This window comes from Festucalex cinctus, chromosome 12 (genome assembly GCF_051991245.1).
Source record: "Festucalex cinctus isolate MCC-2025b chromosome 12, RoL_Fcin_1.0, whole genome shotgun sequence".
NCBI lineage: Eukaryota > Metazoa > Chordata > Actinopteri > Syngnathiformes > Syngnathidae > Festucalex > Festucalex cinctus.
In genome coordinates, this window is record NC_135422.1 from 15,245,851 (window position 1) to 15,266,878 (window position 21,028).

General features: G+C 38.9%; 2 protein-coding genes across 6 annotated transcripts in view; both read right to left on the reverse strand.

Annotated features, from left to right (window-relative positions):
- The window catches only part of shprh (SNF2 histone linker PHD RING helicase), a 30,554-nt gene extending 21,944 nt beyond the window's left edge, over nt 1-8,610 (reverse strand). Inside the window, exons 1-10 of one of the 2 annotated variants that reach the window (XM_077539084.1) lie at nt 8,481-8,610; nt 7,421-7,955; nt 6,930-7,059; nt 6,399-6,617; nt 5,608-5,686; nt 4,547-4,697; nt 4,145-4,250; nt 3,303-3,562; nt 2,596-3,120; nt 841-1,171 (exon numbers count right to left, since the gene is read on the reverse strand). In XM_077539084.1, coding sequence (XP_077395210.1) covers nt 841-1,171; nt 2,596-3,120; nt 3,303-3,562; nt 4,145-4,250; nt 4,547-4,697; nt 5,608-5,686; nt 6,399-6,617; nt 6,930-7,059; nt 7,421-7,945 — 2,326 coding nt within the window. In that variant the 5' untranslated portion in view covers nt 7,946-7,955; nt 8,481-8,610. Of the gene's footprint in view, nt 1-840; nt 1,172-2,595; nt 3,121-3,302; nt 3,563-4,144; nt 4,251-4,546; nt 4,698-5,607; nt 5,687-6,398; nt 6,621-6,929; nt 7,060-7,420; nt 7,956-8,480 lie in introns of both variants that reach the window. The other variant, XM_077539082.1, reaches the window with a different exon arrangement.
- Nucleotides 8,611-11,101: 2,491 nt separating this feature from the next.
- Nucleotides 11,102-20,050, reverse strand: mapre3a (microtubule-associated protein, RP/EB family, member 3a). Of its 4 annotated transcripts, none has more exons than XM_077539093.1 (8): nt 19,861-20,050; nt 19,734-19,757; nt 18,195-18,322; nt 16,385-16,530; nt 16,096-16,288; nt 14,195-14,340; nt 13,754-13,906; nt 11,102-12,336 (listed from the first exon to the last, which is right to left on the reverse strand). In XM_077539093.1, exons 1-8 carry the CDS (start codon nt 20,043-20,045, stop codon nt 12,268-12,270), a joined length of 1,044 nt encoding a protein of 347 aa, XP_077395219.1. In that variant the 5' UTR covers nt 20,046-20,050; the 3' UTR covers nt 11,102-12,267. The 4 variants fall into 4 exon arrangements, with proteins under 4 accessions (XP_077395219.1, XP_077395222.1, XP_077395223.1 ...); XM_077539096.1 differs by having other exon boundaries at nt 16,132-16,288; nt 19,861-20,049; XM_077539097.1 differs by having other exon boundaries at nt 14,195-14,337; nt 16,132-16,288; nt 19,861-20,048.
- Between the last annotated feature and the right edge of the window lie 978 nt (nt 20,051-21,028).

Here is a 21,028-nt window from a genome sequence, read left to right on the forward strand (position 1 = left end):
CTGGCCGGACCATGTTTTCTGAGAATCACTTCAACATACTTTACTTCCTTGACACCAATTACTAACCATGCTGATCAGTGCTTTGACACCATTTTGTGGCATCTTCTACAAAGAAACCAATACAGCTAACGGGCGAGTTTTTCAGCAAATAGAGGAGAGAATTTTAAAAAGTATCGAAACAATGTGTAACTTCTTTAAACTATATTGATTTTATATATATATATATATATATATATATATATATATATATATATATATATATATATATATATATATATATATATAAATGCCAAACTTGATTTTGTTGCAATGGCTGCATGTTTATTAAACATTTTTTCTGACTTTTCGAAATGTAGAAGGTTTTTGTTTTTGTTTTTTTTCTTAATCTTAGACAAAATCCTTTTACATTTCTAACAAAATGTTCAGGGCGCTCCGAAGGTCAACAGTCTTAAAAAGCTAATTAGAAACTAAAACACTAACTTAGCTCTATATAGTTTTCTACAGTATAAATATTTTTTTTCTTTACAAAATTTAAAAATACCTGAAATCTTGAACTTTCACATTTTAGAAGGTTTAGAAGTTTCCTAAGGTCAGCAGCATCTTTCTAAAGTTAACTGAAAATTTAAATAAATAGTTCCTTGAGATTAAAATGGTTTTACATTTACTGTTTATCGGCTTTCAGATTTAAAAAAAAAAAAAAAAAAAAAAAAAAAAGCCAATACCAATACTCGTCAAAACTCAAAATGCCCAATTTCGGTGGCGATCATATATGTAAAAATCGCTGGCTCGCCTCAAATTGTAAACCTAATTTGGCTTTAATATTTCATCATTTTTTCTTACCCTCCAAGCCTCTCTGCACCGGCGTGCCGCTGACGCACCATCGGTTGACGGAGGCGAGGCGCAGGGCCATCTCGGCTGCTTTGGCGGTGGGACACTCCACCATCTGCGCCTCGTCCAGGCACACGCGCCACCACTCCACGGCCACCAGCGGGCTGGGCACGGCCATGTAGCGCTTCTGGTTGCGGAAGCGGCGGCCGTCGCCACTGTTGCTGTGCGGGATGTCCACGTAGTTGAGCTCCGAGCGCAGAACGTCGTAGGTGGTGATCACCACGTCCTGCTCAGCTAGCAAGCGCGGCTGGATGAAGCCGTGCTTCTTCACGCCCTGGTACACCTGGTTTAGAAGAGATGATGAAATCCGGTATCAAAGAAAATGAAAGGCACTGACTGATGAGCAGGCCATCACATGCACTCTTTCACAACAATTTATTTATTTATTTTTTATGGGGGGGCCGCATTATATGGCCTGCTTTTTATATATATTTATATTGGCCCATGCAATATGCATATTGCAAAGACTTGCAATAAGTTTCATATGAAATTTTATGCTTTTATCTGAATTTTACCAGTCAAACGCCAACTAAAATGTGCAGCGCCATCCAATAGTTGAACATTATCGAGAGGTAATTACAATGAATTCACTGAGAATATATTGAGTATGATGATTTTGCTGCATGAAAAAGTGGAATTCTTTCATTAGATAATAAAAATGTAATTTCTTTAGGTAACATGATAAATATTGCAATAATATCGATATCGCTATATTCAGCAAATGATTTTCCAATATCGTACGGCCCTAATATAGATATAATGCTCTTCCACTATATGGCAGACAAATGGGAAAAGTAGTGACATTCTCTACTTGAGTAAAAGTATAATAACTTGTGTAAAAAAACAACTTTGGTCAAAGTAAAAGTACTCACTCAAATAATTACTCAAAAAGTATACAAGTACAAGGCTCTGAAATGTAGTTGACGAGTAAAAGTAAAAAGTATTTTTACCGTCTGTTCCTCCTATGTCAATTTGAAAAATGTTACCTAAAATGGAGCAAAAATGGGGATACATCAGTCAGCTGACTCTCTGACTTCCTATCAAGTTCAAATGATCCTCTATAGTGGCGGGACACATTGTCCTCATATTTACGGGTTGTTCTAATCGAGCCAATTGCACGTCATGTGATCGCGCGTCGTAGGTAGAGCCAATCACAAGCTGCGATGGAGGGGGCCATGTGTAACGCATCACATGATTGGAAGAGCCAGAAACCATTGATGCTGCTTTTTTTCTTCCAGGTCAAGTATTTTAAACGTTTTCATGCATCTAAGAACAAAAGTTTTTGTTTTGACAATGCATCAAGTAAAAAGTACAGATACTCGTGTTAAAATGTAACGGATAAAAGGAAAACTTTCATGCCATATTTCAAACAGTGTATCTGTCTTAATGGTTACGGTAAATATGTAAGAGATTGTGTTGAATGAAAGAAAGAGATGTTTATATTTACTCGACTATTACGAAAAAGGACAAAAGTAGACGCATAAATAAAGAATTTTGTGGGGTACTCACTACTGGAAATAGGAGGGATAAAAATTTGTGAGTGAATCCACAATAAGTGAAACACAAAGTAGCAAGCGTCCACTGCATCCTGATCGTGTCAAGCCACAATTATCCTTGAACGAGCATAATTCATTTAAAAAACATCGCTGAATTTCATTTGCAGGGTATTTAAGTGCTGTCTATTAAAAATCATATTGATTCTCTCACCAGCACGTGCAGCGAAGCAGACCTGACGTGGCGGTTGATCTCATCTACCCACTGGTGGCAGATGGAGCTGGGCGAGATGATGAGCGTGGCCCCGGTGGAGACAGGCGTCATGGCAACCAGGCAGTGGGGGCAGTAGAACGGCGTGGTGTCCAGGCTCTCCTCTTTGTAGTTGACGCAGCGGGCGTGCTGCCACAGCTGGCACTTCATGCACTGCACGCGGGCCTTGTAGTCCACCAGGCCCAGCTCGCCACAGATGCACTCGAAGCGGTAGTCCGCCGCGTTGAAGGGTACCAGCGACGCCCGGACGGGGGGCTCTGGCTCAGGCCCCGGCAACTCCTGGGAGTCGGACGCTTGATCCGACGGTTCTGGCGTGGCATCTTGTTCCGCCTTGGCGTCTTGGGAGACGGTGGGGATGTTGATGTCGCCGAGATCTTCACTCGTGGAGTTCTGGAGAGCCGCCTCGGCCCTCTCCTTCGCGCGTCTTTGGAATGTCTTCCTGGGCAAGCTCTCAGAGTATTTCATATTCTGGGGGGAAAAAAAAAAAAATCATATAAATATATAAATATATATATATATATATATATATATACATATATATATATAAAATTTTATATAATTTTTTAGAATAAAATCAACCCCAAATCAGTCAAGTAAAACTAAGAACTGCTATTTTTTTTGTTTGTTTTTGTTTTGTTTTTTGGGCTTACCGCTTTGGGCACTGCAGCAAGCGTCTTCTTGGCCTCCTTGTACTTCTTGCCCAAGCGGAAGGACCCGGCCAGGCCGCGACCCCTCACCCTCTCCACCAGACCCTCATCCGTCAGCTTGGCCAATGTCTTCTTGATGTGGCTGCGGTTCTTCAGCAGGTCGTAGCCGTAGTTGGCCCGGATGTACGTGAACACGGCGTTGACGGACGCCCCTTTGCCTGAGCGCATCTCCCTGATGGCGGTGAGCAGCATCACGCGGACGGCTGAGGGGGACACATGGAATGCGACCATTCCCAAAAAGAAAATGGATAATATAAAATACATATATTTTGTTTGTTTTTTAATCTTATTTCATCAGAGCTTTTTATGCAATTCTGTGCACACATAAAAAGTAATTATAATCATATTAAATTTATGATTTGATATGATTTAATTTAATATGATAAAATATAATTTAATATTAATATAATTTAATATGAAATCTGCTTTTCACACAATTCTCAACATGAAAAAGGCATGGGAAAGTGGGAAAAAAACTGGGAAAAAAATGTAACAAGAGGTTGTAAAGATTTTTTTTTCTGTGCATTGCAACACAAACATAATTGTATGTTATATGTTTGGCACAATCACTTTTCAGACAGTCATACAGACATTGAATTGTTTTTTTCCCACTAAGAATGCAAAAATAAATAAAATTTAAATTAAAAAAGCATTCTACTATGTATCCTTTTTATTTATCTTTTTTAATCCTGCACACAATAGGCAATAATAAAATAAACGGAAATAAAATGAAGCAGTTGAGTTAAGTATTTGATGATTCAAGGTCTTGAGGGAGAATTGCATACCTGGGTGAGATATTTTCATCTTGGGCTGCCCTTCGGGCTTGCAGTGGGTAACTTTTTTCTTGCACTCTAGTGGTGGCGGGGGAACAAAATAATTCACAGATGCTCCCTGAAAAAACAAAACAAAACGATTAGACACTATATATATATATATATATATATATATATATATATATATATATATATATATATATATATATATACACATATTTAGTGTCTAATCGTTTTTTTCATACAAATCTTACAGTGTACATGTACAAGTTTACTGAATGCTATTTTCTAAATTGAGTAAAAAAAAATCGTAACAATCGACTTGTAAATTCATACCGGGATTAATCGGTATCAAATCGAATCGTGACCTATGAATCGTGATACGGATCGAATCGTGCAAATGGCGGTCCTCACCACAGGCAATGTGAGGGCCTCCTGCTCCAGGTCCTGTCGGCCGTGAGTCAGAATCAGAGCCAGAACTTCCACCGTCTTGCCGAGGCCCATCTCATCAGCCAGGATGCCGCCAGGCCGCTCCACACCGGCCAGAGGAAACTCACGGATTAAACTAAGGGCGAAGAATGAAATGATCAAAAATAGGACTGAACATTTACTTGAATTCAAGTCAACATTGCAATGCAGTAGAAGGAAATTTTCAAATATCACTAAAGCTGCCATTTTGAATTTAACCTCTTCAGATAGGCAATTATTCTGCTGGGTATTTATTTCTTTATTTATTTAACTCATTTTGACTCTTTTCCCACATTGGAACAACATGGAAAACATGTTTGGCCATGATAGTATGGCTGTAACGTGTTTTAACCATTTTTAACATGAACATCATGCAAATCAACTTGCGATTGAGTTTGGTTAGCTAGGATCCAATCATGAACCAGAAGTGTTGATATCATCCAAATTATGCGTTTTGATTGGTTTAGATGCGCAAATGTGTCATGTCAACTGCAATCATCTATGGCTCCGAAGGGGTTAAAAAAACGACTTGGTTGGCCGGCACTGATTCGGCAGGCTTTATTTTATTTTGTAATAGTCCGGGGTTTCCCCCAGTAAAAACAAAATATATTAAAAAAAATATATTGGGGGAAAAAAATGTGAATATGCTACTCTGCGAGTGTAGAACCGCAGGGGTTGACTGTAGTTGTAAGTTGTAATATCAGCATTCACCACTACATGGCAGACATGGCTTAGTTGCGCTGACATTGTTACTGCCTACATCTTATACTTATTTGTCATTATTTATGACATTTTAGTCACACACAGCTGGTCAGCAAGTGTGTGATTCAATGTGGCCCCCTAACACTGATAAAAAAATAATGATGATAATAATAATAATAAAGTGTAGACAAAGCACTATGTAAGTGCTCTCCATTTACCATTTATTTCCTATGGAAAAAAATTGTAATGAGGTGCTATCATTAAAATGCAAAGTGTGTGCATGTGTGGTCAGCTGTGTTACTCACCAACCAGTAAAAGGATTGTAGAACAATTTCTTTCCACACAAAGTCACCAACTCCCGCCACAAGAAATTCAGCGATTGTTCTGTAAAGATGAAGAGGGGGGGGGGATCTCATTAGTGACCACACCCTACAAATGTAGACATACAACAGCGCCAGTACGCTGCCTTTGAGTTTAGTGAGTTTAGTGAATTTAGTGGATAGAGAAAGTCTACACACCCTTGTTCAAACATCAGGATTTTGTGGTAAAAAAGAAATGAGACAAAAATAAAACAATTAAAAAAAAGGTTTCATCCATTAATGTGAACTATGAGCTATGTGGCTCAATTGAACATTAAAATCATATATATCTTTTCGAGAGGGGAAGTGAACAACTGGACTAATGTGGTCGCATAAGTGTACACACCTTCTTATAACTAGGGATTGTGGCTGTATTTAACCAATCACATCCCAACTTTTATTGTGTGAGTTAGCATGCAACTTCAGTTCAGATGTTCGAGCAGGCTTTTCTTCACTTATCTTTTTGCTTTATAGCACAAGTCTGCTGGTTTTGTGCTAACAGTTTGTTATCATGCAAATGCAACTAAATTGTACTTAAAATATAAACAAAAGAACAAATGGATGATGAACTGTACTTATATTTGAATTTTACTTCGCTTTCTTAGCTTCGGTCGATGATGTTTTAAATCCATTTACTTAATTTGCTTCTAATTCTGGGATTCTTCTGTGCACTAATCGAGAAAGCTATTTTGCAGTACCGCATTGTAAGAGAAGTGGCATCCTATTTTTCAATCTACCTTTCAGGGAAGTCGTCCTGAATTTTTCCCGCATCAACATCCAGTTAACAGCCTGACACTGATAGGGGCGGAGCACAGGCAGCAGAGCTTGGTGCTGGACTTCAAAGGTCTCCTCCCGCCGGCCATCGGTTTGATGCACGCGTCTGACGTAGTCGTAGAGTTCCTCCACGTTCTGCCTCTCCAAGTCTGTGTCGCATTCTTCCTCTTCGTTGTCCACCACTTCTAGAGGAAAAACATGGCAGAGACGTCAGGACGTGAAATGACTGCTGTTGCGTACGTCTGGGCTAATAATGCATTTCATACAAAAGCACAGTCAGTGATGCTAACTTAGCAAAGTTCAATTACATTGCGTTCGTCAAGATATTTCCTTAACACCAATTCCAACTGGCATTTCATGTTTTTCAGCAATAGATGGGATAGATTCCAACATCAAAAAAAAAAATATATATTTTGGGAATAGTGCGCACATTTGCAAGGGATTACTAGAACCATTATCGCCCAGCTCTACAATGGCTTGAAAAGTTCACTAACCAGGAATTATGAAGTCATAAAAAAACTCCATCAACTTCTGCATGAGTTGATTGGCTTTCTTCATGCGAGCGTTTCCCTCACTGAGGAACTCCGGCTTGCCGAGGCCGCTTTCCAGCAGGTAAATTCCGACCTGACGGGAAAATAAAACAACAACAAAAGTGGCTGTGTACAGACTCATTCACTCCCATTCATTCACTACTTGCTAATCATGCTTGCAAATGTTTGTTAATCAATGTCCCCATCTTGCATATTCACGGTTTGGCATTTTCAGGTCGAGAGTAGCCAAATTACAAGAAACTGCCCAACCCTAGTTTAGTGGTTATATGAAGAAAATGGGTTGGCTGCTTTAAAACTAGCTCTTGGGTCACTCCACATTCAAACAACACGACAAAATGTCAGACTTACAATATACTACACAGTGGACAGGTTAGTAATCCCGAACACAACCAATGAGAGGTCGACAATTCTTTCTTTGTAAACACTGCTCATACCTTGAAGGAGTCCTCTTCAGTTTGGTGGCAGAGCTGTACCACCTGTCTCTTCTGGAGCCAGTCCAGGTCCTCTAGCAGGACACGAGCGAGGCTGCACTCTGCGGTGCAGGTGTCGCCATCCGGGTTGGATTCCTCTGTGCTGCCAAAGGTGACATAAAGCCGGCCCACCTTCTTGCAAATCGCAAACGCTCTGTGTCGACAGTCCAACGGCAGCCAGGCCGGCCGGATGCAGAACTCCCCGATGAGCGCCTTCCAGAGGTTGCCGAGCTGGGCAACGGGCAGCACGCTGACGGCTAGCGAGACGGAGGTTGAATCTGACGATGTTCTGGGCGATTCATTGGGAGTGGGCGGCGGTGGCGGACCGTTCAAGGAGACGCCCAAAGACGGGTGGGCAGGAATGGAGGAGCAAGACGGCATCACCTGGATGTGCTCACTTCTCCGATCCTCTAACATGTTCCAGCTCAACCTCTGTTTCTTCTCCTCGTCCACCCTCACAGGGGGGGCCTTCTTTCTGCGACTACTCATGGTTACAACTCTAAAAGTAAATACAAAATACACATCTTATACTAGACCCTCAAGTAATCCTCAAATGGTGCAAAAAGATAAAAAAACACAAATACAAAATGAAAACACTTGCAAGGACCATAGAGTAGATGCAAACAACCGCCAATCCGCCACTCACAACTTGGCGATACCCCTTTTGAGGCACATTAAAAAATTAATGTACTACAACGTGTGTGACTTTGAGTTTATTACGCTTTAAGAAACAAGTTAGATTCTATTGTATTCTGATTTTACATTCCACAGCACAGTGCCTTTTTTCTTCATTAAAAGCGTGAAAACAGAAATGTGGTGTTTTGTTTTTAGCCTGGAACAGATTATTGGCATTTCAATTAATTAATTTATTAATTCAAATCGATTATAAATAGAAACATATTTCAATTGTCCAGCCCTCCAAAGGGGCCAATGTTAAGACAACATTAAGGGACTTAAATGAGACAACCGCGAAGTATGATTACGTCGAAGACGTTCTTGATGAACAACAGAAGAGGATATTTACAGTTTGATATGTCCCCAACGAACTCGGTCGTTAATCGCCTGACGTGAAACGATGTTATGTCACCAAAACCTCACATTATTCGGCAGAAATGAGCTACTGTTGTTGTTACTGTTTGCCATTTTTATACCGGATGTGACGGCATACAATAGCGCCAGCTTTGACGTCAAAGAATAATAATCATTTATATTTTTATTTATTTTTAATATTTAAGTTAAGTATATAAAGGTTATTATATTAAGTACAGATAATTTTGCCCTTGGTTTTCGAAGTATATGCGGTTTACTGATGAGTTTTTGTTTTTGTTTCGTTTTAATGTTGGGCTGTCGCTCATTGATTACGTCACCTAAACTGTGCCTCTGAAATGGTTGCCAAAAGTTTAAAATAAATAAAAGCAATTGTATTTTGAAATTCAAACTCTCTGTAAATTAACAATTTGTTAATTTGCTGTGGTCTACAAACAATTAACTTGGGCGTATATGGCGGCATTCTAGTGTCTTTTTTTCATTTTTTCATTCTAGCTTCATTCTAATCATCTCGTTTACTTCGTAAGACATTCCACGTCGTTTATTATTGCGGTGGTTGCGTAAAATTAAATATAAACGTAGGAATATAAAATATATACCATAATACTGTATGTGCAAATCCTCGTTTTTGTGGGGAAATAGCAAAATAAAAGCACAGTGAAGCTAGAAGTTCTAAGTCAAATTCGGCAAAGAGGTTTTGAAAATGTTACTAGTTTATTTAAGAAAAAAGTAATGGCACTCAAGGATTGAGGAACAAACCCAACTTCATCACCATTTTTACAAGGGTCGTGGGGTTGCTGAAGTCGATCCCAGCTGCGTATGGGCAGCAGGCGGGGTACACCCTGAACTGGTTGCCAGCCAATCGAAGGCCACACAGAGACGATCAACCATCCACACACTCGCAATCACACGCAGAGACAATTCAGCGTTCAATCAACCTGCCAAGCATGTCTTTGGAATGCGCGGGGCATGGGGAGAACATGAAAACTTCACCCAGAAAGCACAAAGAATAATATTAGTAATAAATTAACATTTAGAACGCAGAAATTTGACTTTTTGAATCGCTACTGCCACCTGTGGCCGAAAAATGAAACTGCACATTCCCTTCTTCACGTACACAATGAGAACATGACATCACATTTGCAGACAGTGGGTAGAAAATTCAAACCCGAATCAAGTCTGAAAAGTTAAAACTATTGGCCAAAGGCTTGCAAGGTGTAGCAGTATCCATTGTGAACAGCTAAGGTGTTAATCTACTAATTAGAAGATGGTTGAAATAAATGAAATTCAGACGTTGCTTTTGAATGGTGGTTCAATAAATAAACAAATAAATAAATAAATAAATAAATAAACTCATTAAAAAAGTCCAGACACAAATGATGGTACCCATAGAAAAGATTGATAATGACTTAATTAACATCATTAGTGTTTTCAAACTGACCGACTGACAGCTCGTATCTGGAAAAATAATCAATAATAATTTCCAAGTCAGGTCACATGTGACGACCTCTATGAGTCACAATTTGGTAAATGTCATATATGTTTTCACAAATCTGTAGCCTACTTGAAATTTGCAATTTACTATACTAGATACTAGAATGATGAATACTGATCAAGTAAATATACATCTTGCAAGCGCATCAAAACAGCAGTATATATGTATATATATATATATATATATATATATATATATATATATATATATATATATATATATATATATATATATATATATATATATATATATATATATATAGTTATCAGTATATATCCTGGATATAGCCAATAGGCCAAGACTTTTGAAGTCGCAAGGCCGACATATTGCTCCTCCCAAGAAACGTTTCTCAGCATACGATCCTACACATTTACAGTATCGAAATTTGAGAATATTTGAGACAGTACTTAGTAGAAACAGCATGATTTATTGTGTTTTAAATTTATTAAACATAAACAAAGACATTTTACAACTTGCCTTAAATACATGTATCAATTATATGGTTAATGATGTTTAGTACAGGAGGAAACTTGTACATTTTTTATGAAAGAATTATAACTGTAATTCAGCAAAATATGCCTCTTCCAAATCTAATATGGGGGTCTAAGGAACTGAGTGGTAAAAGAAAAAGCTTATTGTTATTTTTTTTATATTTAATTTTTTATATGGAAGCAAAAAAGGAAAATAATTTATTCAAAGGAAGGAACGAAGTGAATCAAAATTAATTTTGACCCGAAAAAACGTTTCACACTCTTATTTTTATTTTGAATACCTTTTTATATTTTGCGAAATTCAAGATCAACACAACAATTTTCAGTTTCCACTTTTATTTTTTCAAGTACGTACAAAACTTTTGACCCTACTTTAACTCCATAGAAAACATATCTTTAAAAAAACACAGCTGAATAAGATACGTTTCTGACCGGCTTTTGTGTTCAGACATTTATGAGCGTGGATTTTGTTTGTATAGTACATGTATAGTAGGGCTGAATATTTTTGTGGAATTCCCTTCTTGCTTGGGGCCCCTGGGGAATGTTGCTATGCCACTCACAGCAACGTACTGCATGTCTCAAAGGAATAATTACAAAAACAGCACAAGCGAATAATTTCACAACTATTTATTGAAAACTCAAAATGATGAGTGCTCTGTCCATGATGTTTATGCCATGGATGAATGTCACTTCCGAAGCAATCTGCGAAAATAAAACAAGAAAAACAGGAGGCGACTTGTTTAGAGTCCTGCAAGATTCTGACCCCCCAAAAATAACCTAGGTACCTTTTTTAGAAGGTGTAAAAGTAATGCTCAAAAAGTAACAATGTTTTCCACCCCCCAAAAAAGTATGACCAAGCAGAGATGGCGTACGACAGAAATGTTAATGTAGACCGTCTGACTATGAGACGAGCGACAAAAAGTTGTGGAATAGCCGACTGGTCGAATCAGTCAAAATCCTTTCAAAGTCGTGTCTTACCCGACGTGATTGTACCTTCCTTTGCCAACTTTTTTTTTGTCACCATTCACACCAACCTCTGATTGGTTGAAAATTGGGCCACCCTAGTAGTAAGTTTAAAAAAAAACAAACACAAAAAAAACTTGTTGCATTTAACAGCATGACATCAGACAAAATCTCCACATTAAACACTTTTTTTTTTTCTTTTTTACAAAATATCACTCATTCACAGTCAATGTATAACATTCTCATGCTCAGATATGTGGCTGGTCAACAATAATCAATCAAGGCGCCCCGATCACATCCTTCAAAGTATTTCTTCCCCCCCGTTCTACATACTGTAAACCCACTCGAGCGGAAACCAAAAAGCTTTGCCTCAACTTTTCTCATACAGTAGGTTTCTGCTACAGGAGATTGAGAAAAACAAAACAAAACTATAAGTTAAAATAAATAAGAAACTGCTATTCAAAAGTCACTTGAGCATTTTTGTAGTTGTTGAAAAAGTGCTGCGAGGCCACGCAGCAGCCAAGGCAAAAAATAAATAAGTCCCCATCCAGCAAAAATCCAAAATGCGCTCATTATTTACAGACCCCTCGTCTTCTTGGCTCATGCCGAGCGAAAACCGGATAGGCTGCACGGTACTGTTGGCCAACCGCGATGATGTATAAGCTGGGTTAAAAAAATAACGTGTGATGAGGACGGGGAATGACTATATAGTGAGGGCGGGGAAGGTGGTGGATGATTTTAGTAGGCAAGCGCGTGCACACAGAGTAGAAATCAATCAAAGAAAAAAGAAAGAATGGGGAGGAGTAGGGCCGTGTTCAGTATTCATCCTGATCCAGGTGGGCTTGTTCGTCAAATTCTTCATCTTCTGGAGGCGCAAAGCCATCCTGGAACACACAAGCACAACTATCAAAAAACTGTACTGACTCTAAAATATGACTGATGATCTTTTTTTTCGAGATCTCATATTTTGAGTTTTTCAAGATGCGAAACAAACTACAGGGAGTCCTCGAGTTAAGGCGCACTCGACCTAAGGCATTTCGACTTTACAACGGTTACACCCGGTCCGCTATTTTGGCCCCGTCCCCCATTTTGGCTCCTCGTCCGCAGTGTCTTCCCCTCGTCCGCTATTTATGCTGCATTCGAGGATGGTCGTAAGTCGGACTTTTCCGAGTTCAAACCAGGAAGTGTGTACGGAAATTCCACTTGCGAAGTCGGAAAAAAAAAGGAACTCGACTTCACCGACGGACTACAAGTGACGTCACTCTACAAAGGTTTCCCATTTGGAAACACAGACTGTGAATGGTAAAACACAATTTACTTGTGTATAAAACTGGATAGCTTTCTTCATTCATAAATATTCATCATAACTTTACATAACGCAACCTACGTGAGAGTACGCCGCTATCTCCCTGCATGAAATTATACGGTGAACTACTAAACTGTATGGAATGCTTATGAAATAAGATAAAAACAATAAATGAAGCAAAATTGCGAGAATGTAAGTTTGATGGAGGTCAAAAATGAGTTTTAAGAACCAAAATAAAAAACAATTTACCACTATCCGCCATTTTGATTGTTTACTTTCGCCTCAAACGCCTTCAGGTCGGAACTGGGAAATACCAACTTGGCTATATCCTCGAATGCACCATTAGCCCTTAGCTAGTGCTAGTACTTGTGTACTTGTGGGAGTATCTCTGGCTTTTTCGCCCTCTTTTTTTTCCACATTATGTGGCCCCAAAAAAGAAAGGTACGTCTTCTATCAATGTTGGTCCAGCCAAAAGAAAAGCAATTACCATGGAAAAAAAGCTAAACATCATAAAAAAGCAGAAAGGAGAGACACCGACGAACATTGGGTAAAGACTTGGGCTTCAGTCGGAAAGTCGTACAGTATCTTATTTTTTTGTATTTTAATGTATTTTAAAAAATTTTAATGCAAATTATTTTGATGTAAATATTGATTTTAATGGAGAAATTTGACTGAAGTCAAAATTTGGTTTAACTGATTTGTTTTTTTGTTTTTTTTTAGAAAAATTTGAGATACGACGAGCAATGGCTCCTGGTTTGGGCCGCAACATGTGACAAAATAAGACAAAAATGTCCAAAGTAAAAGCAGATGTTTGCAAATGTCTTATTTTGACGAAAGCTGCTTTCATGAAGGACAACAGAAATTGGAAAATATTTACTGTTGACAGACTGAAATCAGACCATTTGGGCTATTTTAAATCAAACAATGGCTCTAAACCAGCGGTTCTCAAATGGGGATACGCAAGCAGTCTTAATTATTATTTTTATTTTTTTTACCTCTGTGGCGTAAAGGATGTTGATTATCCTGCTGAGCACCGGGTTGTTCTCGCTCTCGTGCTCCTGACAGATGAGCTCGATGTCTCGTAGCTTACTGAAATAAAAGTCTCTCTCCTTCTCCAGGCCGTCCACCGTCAGCTTCAACTCCATCAACTGGTCACAAAGAGAAGACACAAACAAACAAACAAACAAACAAACAAACAAACAAACAAACAAACAAACTTGTTTACCTCAAAAGTGCCAGTGAGATGCCTATGATCTGCTTGCTAACGTTGAATCGTGACTTTGCAAAGTAACTGTAATCAGATTACTTCACGGTGAAAGTAACACGTTTAATTAACTGTTGTAGTAAAAACTGGGTAAAGTATTTACTTTCTACATGTTTACTTTGCGTCACATGTGGCGACTGCAGGGAAACAGAATTTTGGCTTGTAATTAAACCTGTTGATTGAGCTCTGTGATCTCCGCGTCACTGCCGCCGTTTCGAGACAAGGTGGAGTTCTTCCTCAAGGCCGGGGTGTTGTGTTGGACCCTCTGCGGCGTCGGCATGTTTTTGGGCACTGTCGGAGACGTCCTCTGCGGTCCTGCTGGTGGTCAGAACATGGTCAAGACACGGACAGCATTTTATTAAAAAACAAAACAAAAAAATAAACAAATATTAAGTGCACAAATGACGCTGCCTTAGTCATTGTATCAGGGCCAGATACAAGACACCAAGACCAATGGCAAATCAAAGAAAAAGGAAAGTAACAAAATTGATAAAACAAGTCAAACTACGCAATTTGCCAGCAAAAAGCATTCAAGTCAGGCAAGTTTCAAGAACAGTTAGCAAAACAATTTCAGCAGCATGACACTTGGTGGTCTAGTCGGTCATTTGCTGCTTGAAATGATGCATCTGCAATTTTACATATCTGAGGCCTCCATTTTGGATGGTGAGAGGTTTTAAAAAGCCACTTTAACTAAGTGGTACAGCTCCATTCATCTGGGCATGATACGGTACAAGTTCTTGGTGACAATTCTGCCAATCAGATGAGCACCCTCACCTTACCGCTAGCGCAAACTCAACTCCAAATTCTACCCTAATCACTCAACTCCAAAGTCGCATACAGACTGCACTAGGTTTGTTTGGTGCCCAACGTGGGGCACGGTACAAGCTTGCCCAAATTTGGTCGTGGTTTCAAAGCGACCACAAACCTGTCTTTTCTCGCTGGTTGTGAGAGACAAGCAGTGCTGTCACTAATGACTTTTTAAAAAATTGACTTGCCTAATAAAAAAATAAATAAAATAAAAAAAAAGAAAAAAAAAGAAAAAAGTCCACTAAGGTTGAACCTGAGTTGAATTTAGTGGATATGAATATTCATTGTTCCTTATCTTCTCTGCACACATGCACACATTAAACAACCACCAACAAAATTAGCCTATCACGATTAGCATTCGCCCTGAATAAACTTGAATGACTTACTTAGAGTACTTTTCCTGAAAATCACTTCATAGTCCAACATACTGAAAAATCCAATTTGATCACAATATTAATGCATTTAAATAGAGCATCATCTTCATCATATGTTTACTAAGCCTCACGTATTCGCTTGTCTCGTTCAAACATATTGAGTGCGAGTGAGGAAAAAACAGTGAGTGAGAAAAAAACAAAAACAAAAAAATAACCCAAAAAAACCTCAGCTGGTCGCCGGAAGTGTTGCACTGTTTAACAGCAAGTAGATACGCCTTCCTGTTGCTGATGTGTCGGGCCACCCGCCATCTTACGTGTGTCTGTCCGGCGGCAATACATTCATTAAAGCTCTTATTTATTTAGCAATTTTTTTTTATTTATTTAGCCGAAATATTGGTTCCAGTCGTCCCGGCAACGTCCAGGCGCCACAAATATGTTTTATAAAATTATTAACATAGCGTCGACGCATGCATTTTTGCGTCTACCACTTTTTCAATTTGACTCCTAAATCTACTCTACCCCTAATCCTAAAAATAATTCAACCCTATCTCCGAGCCAATATCTCGACCCTATCCCAGGTTCTTACTGTAAGTGCTAATTCTACCTGACACCTACCTTAATCACTAACTCCTAACCCTAAAACCAAATGAAGTGGCCCAAAAACTGTTACCGTAAGGAGCAAGTAATTTCATACCCTCTACTGAACTGCACCGGTTAGCGAAAATTGGGCTTAGCAAAAACAAACGAACAAACAAACAAAACAAAAACCAAAAAAAATGTCGGCCATTCATTGTGCGATTCCACTGCTTGCCGAGTGCCTTTGAGCCATCCAAAGCTCAGCAAAGACCGTGCAGCACCGGCCCCCACCCCCTCAAAAAATTGTTTGGGTTACCTGGATTTCTCTTTGGTTTGTGGCTAAAGTGATCACCTGGGTTGGGGGCAGGGGACACATCCTGCCCCTGTCTGGCTAGCATCGGGTCGTACTCCTTCCCGTCGTAGTTGGCGTCGAAGAACTTCTTGAACCACTGTACAAACTCAAAGTTGTCCTGGAACTTGCCCTTGACCAGCTTTTCTACCGAAATGATCTGCGGGAGCACAAACGCAAGACAATGAGGCCAAAAAAAAATATATATATATGACGTGAAGTTAAACGTAACGACGATCGACGATGTCATTCGGACCTTGTCAACGCTCATCCTTTTGAAGGCTGCTTGGAGAACTTTGAAGTTGTGTATAAATTCGTGCTCCAGTTTGGCTTGAAACTTGACCTTCTTCAGGAGGATGCACCCCGGGAACAACATATCCATGAACTGGCAGTACGCCGCCCCTGCAAAACACGCCAAATGCAGACGTTTTCATGTCTTTCCATGACAAGGGCGAATAAAAAAAAGGCATTAGCTAGTAGGAATGTAACGATATCCAAACATCACGATACGATATTATCAAGATATGAAGGTCACGATACGATAATTATCACGATCGTGTGGGGAGGTTGGCGATACAAAAAAGTCACAATATTGTTTTAAAAAAAGAGCTCATACTAAAAAATTAGTGCAGTCAAATGATTAAAATTTTTAATCTGATTAATCACACTTTTTAATTTGATTAATCACAATTAAATAGCTAATTTTATTTTATTTTTCATATTACTTGCGTAATATAAAATACAAAATACCGTAGTCTTTTGACATTAACACATTTTATTATCTGAATGTCATTTGTAAACAGTGATTAAATGCATGTACACAATTCCATGCATGCGTGTATTGCTCAAAACGTAACAGCATTATATCAACTGGGTGCAATTCAGCAATTATTAATTAATTAAATGTCAATTACTTTTGTTTTATCTAAAGTTCACGGCTCGTGCAGTAAAAAAAAAAAAAAGTGCGATTAATATGCGTTAATACGTGATTAATGCAACATTTTTCTGTGATTAATCTATTAAAGCTTTAACTTTGACAGCCCTATAAAAATATTTTTAAAAATCACAGTATTGTGCTTTTGTACTGTACATTAGCAGGCAAGTAGGCAAGTGTATTGTTTAAAAAATGGTTTTCCCTCTGCGATTCTTTTGGCAGTGGTTATTTTTGCCGCAATCAGTGGCAACCCTCCTCGAGCGTTATTTTGCCGTGAATGGCTCTGATTTTTTAATTAGAGGAGCGAGAAAATGCCGTGTTTCCTTGTAGACATTACTAGCGGGTATGAATGATACAAATGTGCACTTTTAGGGCGCTGCGTGATAGAAACGTGCATGCCTTCTCGTCGAGAGCCTATTAGCTTAGCGGTCGATTAGCATCACAAACTCACGTGAATTAGATGGCGAATTATCGGTTATGGTAAAATAAACACTGCGGATTGTTGATCTTGGCCAAACAATACTGCAATACTGCTTCAGTATTAACCAACCACCGTATGTTTTTTTTTTTCCCTCTCCCCCCATGAGGAGTGCGTCTAATGAACTTTTGTTCACCCCCAACCACACGAGCTGCTTATATGTTTACGGCAACAGTTTTCTTGCATGATTTGCAAACGATTGTACGAAGACGTATAATGTTACGCATTACGTCATTACGTCAATTTCACGATATGTCAAATTTTTACCACCTAAAAAAATACACCGGTAATATCGCAGACGATATTTTTTGGAACATCCCTAGCAGCAACATGGAGCAACATGAACCAGGAAGCATCATCAACAATAGCAGCTGATTCAAAGCGATTATTGTATACAATTGACAGGCAAAATACATGTTTACTTTTTTGTTTGTTTGTACATGAGTACATTCACTACTTGAATAAAGGAGTCAAATCAGATGAGTCTCTTCTTCCACTTAACTCATTCAATGGCAGCCATTTTCACTGAAGCAACCCCTTTCACTCCAATACAATAGAACGTATTTATTCATTTTTGGGAGAAAATGAGTTTAGCACAGAGATGTGAGTACTTGTGCCACCTGTGTTATTAGCGTAGCCCATCCCCCATCTTACCTGAACAGAGCTGCTCGATCTTGGAGTAGGTGAGGTGTAAGGAGTCGTTGACCCACGCCAGCATGTCATGGCGACTCAGGTTGTCAATGGACACGGACGTGGCGTACACATTCACTGCCATCCCCGACCTGAAAAACACACCAAAAAAAGATTTTAGTGTCGTGCGGCAGTGTAAAATGCATCAAACTACTGGTGGTTGCCCCTGACTTCTAACTCTACATGAACCATAAGCCCTAACGCGACCAAAAATCCTGTTGTCGAGGAACACGGTGGTGATTCTTGACTGTATTAACCGCCGTGCCTTGCGAGGAGTCTTTAGCTCCGGCGCTAATCCACACGTGTGTGTGTCAGGGAGCGTTTGTGAGCATAATCCTCTGGCGGCTTACACACAAACCACCTTGTGTGTCTGTCTATGAGATATCGCACATCTGGCAGCAATAGACTTCTGGATGCTCACTTTTGCTAACACCTGTCATCTTAAAAGTCAAAACGGTGGGAGGAAAAGATGCATACTTAAGAATGCTAGCAGCAGCTAACATGATCTAGATGTTAGCGGTAGCTGGTCACTATGGCAATGTCATAAACAGCATGACAGGTATGGTAACTGCACTTGGGTAATAAACATGATAGATGACCATTAAAACATCGTCGCGTGGTGGTGGAGTGACAACTACTTTTATACATGAATAAACAGCATATTCAAGTGGTGGCAATAGTCAGCACTATTTTAAATAGAAAGAGTTGGTGTGACTTTGAAATTACTGTATGTTTTGCCAAAAATTGAAGTGAACCCGAGCTGTGATTTAAAAAACAAAAAACAAAAAAAAAAACACCCCCCCACACACACACAATGCCCAGGGCAATGACACGGCAAAAAAAGGTAATATTAAACTTAATGCCACGTAGAGGGCCGAAAACTATCATCCTGTGGACCACAAATGGCCCCCGGGCCATGAGTTTGAGAACACTGTTGGACTGGAATTAATTCATAGATGCTGTACATATAATTAGTACTCTTTATGTGTGCATATTAATTAATTAATTTATTTATTCATAAGCATAACTGTACAATAGTCAATATTCAATCAGTAATGACTGCAAGCTGTAATCACGGTAAAACGTCTCATACGTTATATAGTAATAATCAAAATCTTTTGCTAAACCTTCTTCAAATATTGTGATGTAACAGGGAACCCACATTTATTGAATAGAATGTCTACATTGTGGCTTCCTTCAAAAATGAAAATACACATTGAAGTGGGTGGGGGTGTGTGTGTGCGTGTTTTATTTTCTGGATATCGATTATGGTGCTGCGGGAGGGCGTCTGTCCTCCCTCGAGCAGCCGCCGGCAGGGCCTCATTCGCCGGGGAAGACTGCACCAACATTCGGACTGTGAAACGCCGAAGGTCGGGCAGACAACAACAACAACAAAAAAAAAGGGCGGAGGTCTGTTTAGCCGGTGGGGAATGTTTTTGTCTCGCAGCCTCAGCAAAAAAAAAAGGGCTTGACGGCCGCTTTCTGCAAGGCCTCCGCAAATACCTCCGCACTGCCGATCGCTCCACGCTAATCATGATCGTGAAAAATGAGGAAGAAAAGACTACAATGAAATTCAAGTCACATTACAGTCGGCGACTATCCCGGTTGGACGTGGTGGCGTTTTACTCACTGTGTTCCGGTTGTCTGCGCGTTGCCGTCGTCGTCGTGCTGCTGTGGAAGCCTGCGCGGTGCACTGCGCCTGCCTGCCTGCCTGCCTGGGTGCCTCGCTGCTTTCCGGCCGCCCTGCGCTCTCCTCTCCGCTCTCACTGCGCTGCGCTCGGCTACTGTCGGCTCGCTCCGCCCGGAAATGCGCATGCGCGCGGTCCCACGCTGCTTTCAAGGGCTTGGTGATTAAAAATAGGACTTTGGCCGCTTTATGCCGTCGACACATGATGAGATGTGCGGGGTTTTTTTTTTTTCTCACCCTCCCGTGTTCCACTTCGGAGGACAAACACTTCCATTGTATTCTATGACGAGCAGCTAATCATTAAACTATAATATAGTATTATCTAATTTATATTATTATTATACCTTACTATTCATTTATAAAATGTATTTTTTATATTCATTTTATTATTTTTATTGTATTCATTTTTAATTTATTATATTTATTTTGTATAATTATTATTATTTTTTTAAGTATAAAAACTCATTATTAATGGATCATTTATCAGGGGTTAATCCCCCAACCCACATATTAGACAAACACCCACGAAAAAGTGACTATATATTTTTTTTTATTAGGTTCAGATAAATTCATATATACAGTATATATATATATATATATATATATATACAGTATATATATATATATATATATATATATATATATATATATATATATATATATATATATATATATATATATATATATATATGTAGATAGATAGATAGATAGATAGATATGTATATTGATTTTTTTTTTTTTTTTTTTTTAAGCTTTACAATCTAAAATATGCACGTGACATGCAGATATTATTTTTGGAATGATGCAAAGCTTCTCAAAGCTATTTTGTGGGTTTAAATAATAAATGATGTTTTTTGGTAAGATAAATATGATAAAATAAGGAAAATGTGTTAAAATTTAAAACAACAATACGTGTGTTAAAAGGACAACATTGTTTAAAAAAAATCAAGTAAAACCGTGTATATCGTGTAAATAAAATTACCAACTTGGTAAAGAAAAATCTAGAATGAAAAAGTGTAAATTATGTTTAATAAAAGGCTAAAAAATCTATAGTAGTACAATTTTTTTCATATACATTTAAAATGGCAAAAAGGTTCAAATGTAAAAATAC

Excerpts from the sequence above, each read along its gene's own strand:
- mapre3a (XM_077539093.1), bottom strand. The coding sequence starts at position 20,045 with ATGCGCATTTCCGGGCGGAGCGAGCCGACAGTAGCCGAGCGCAGCGCA. Across the intron at positions 16,531-18,194 it reads GATCGAGCAGCTCTGTTCAG|GGGCGGCGTACTGCCAGTTC; the intron begins GTAAGATGGGGG and ends CGTGTTTTGCAG. Across the intron at positions 16,289-16,384 it reads AAAGGATGAGCGTTGACAAG|ATCATTTCGGTAGAAAAGCT; the intron begins GTCCGAATGACA and ends GTGCTCCCGCAG.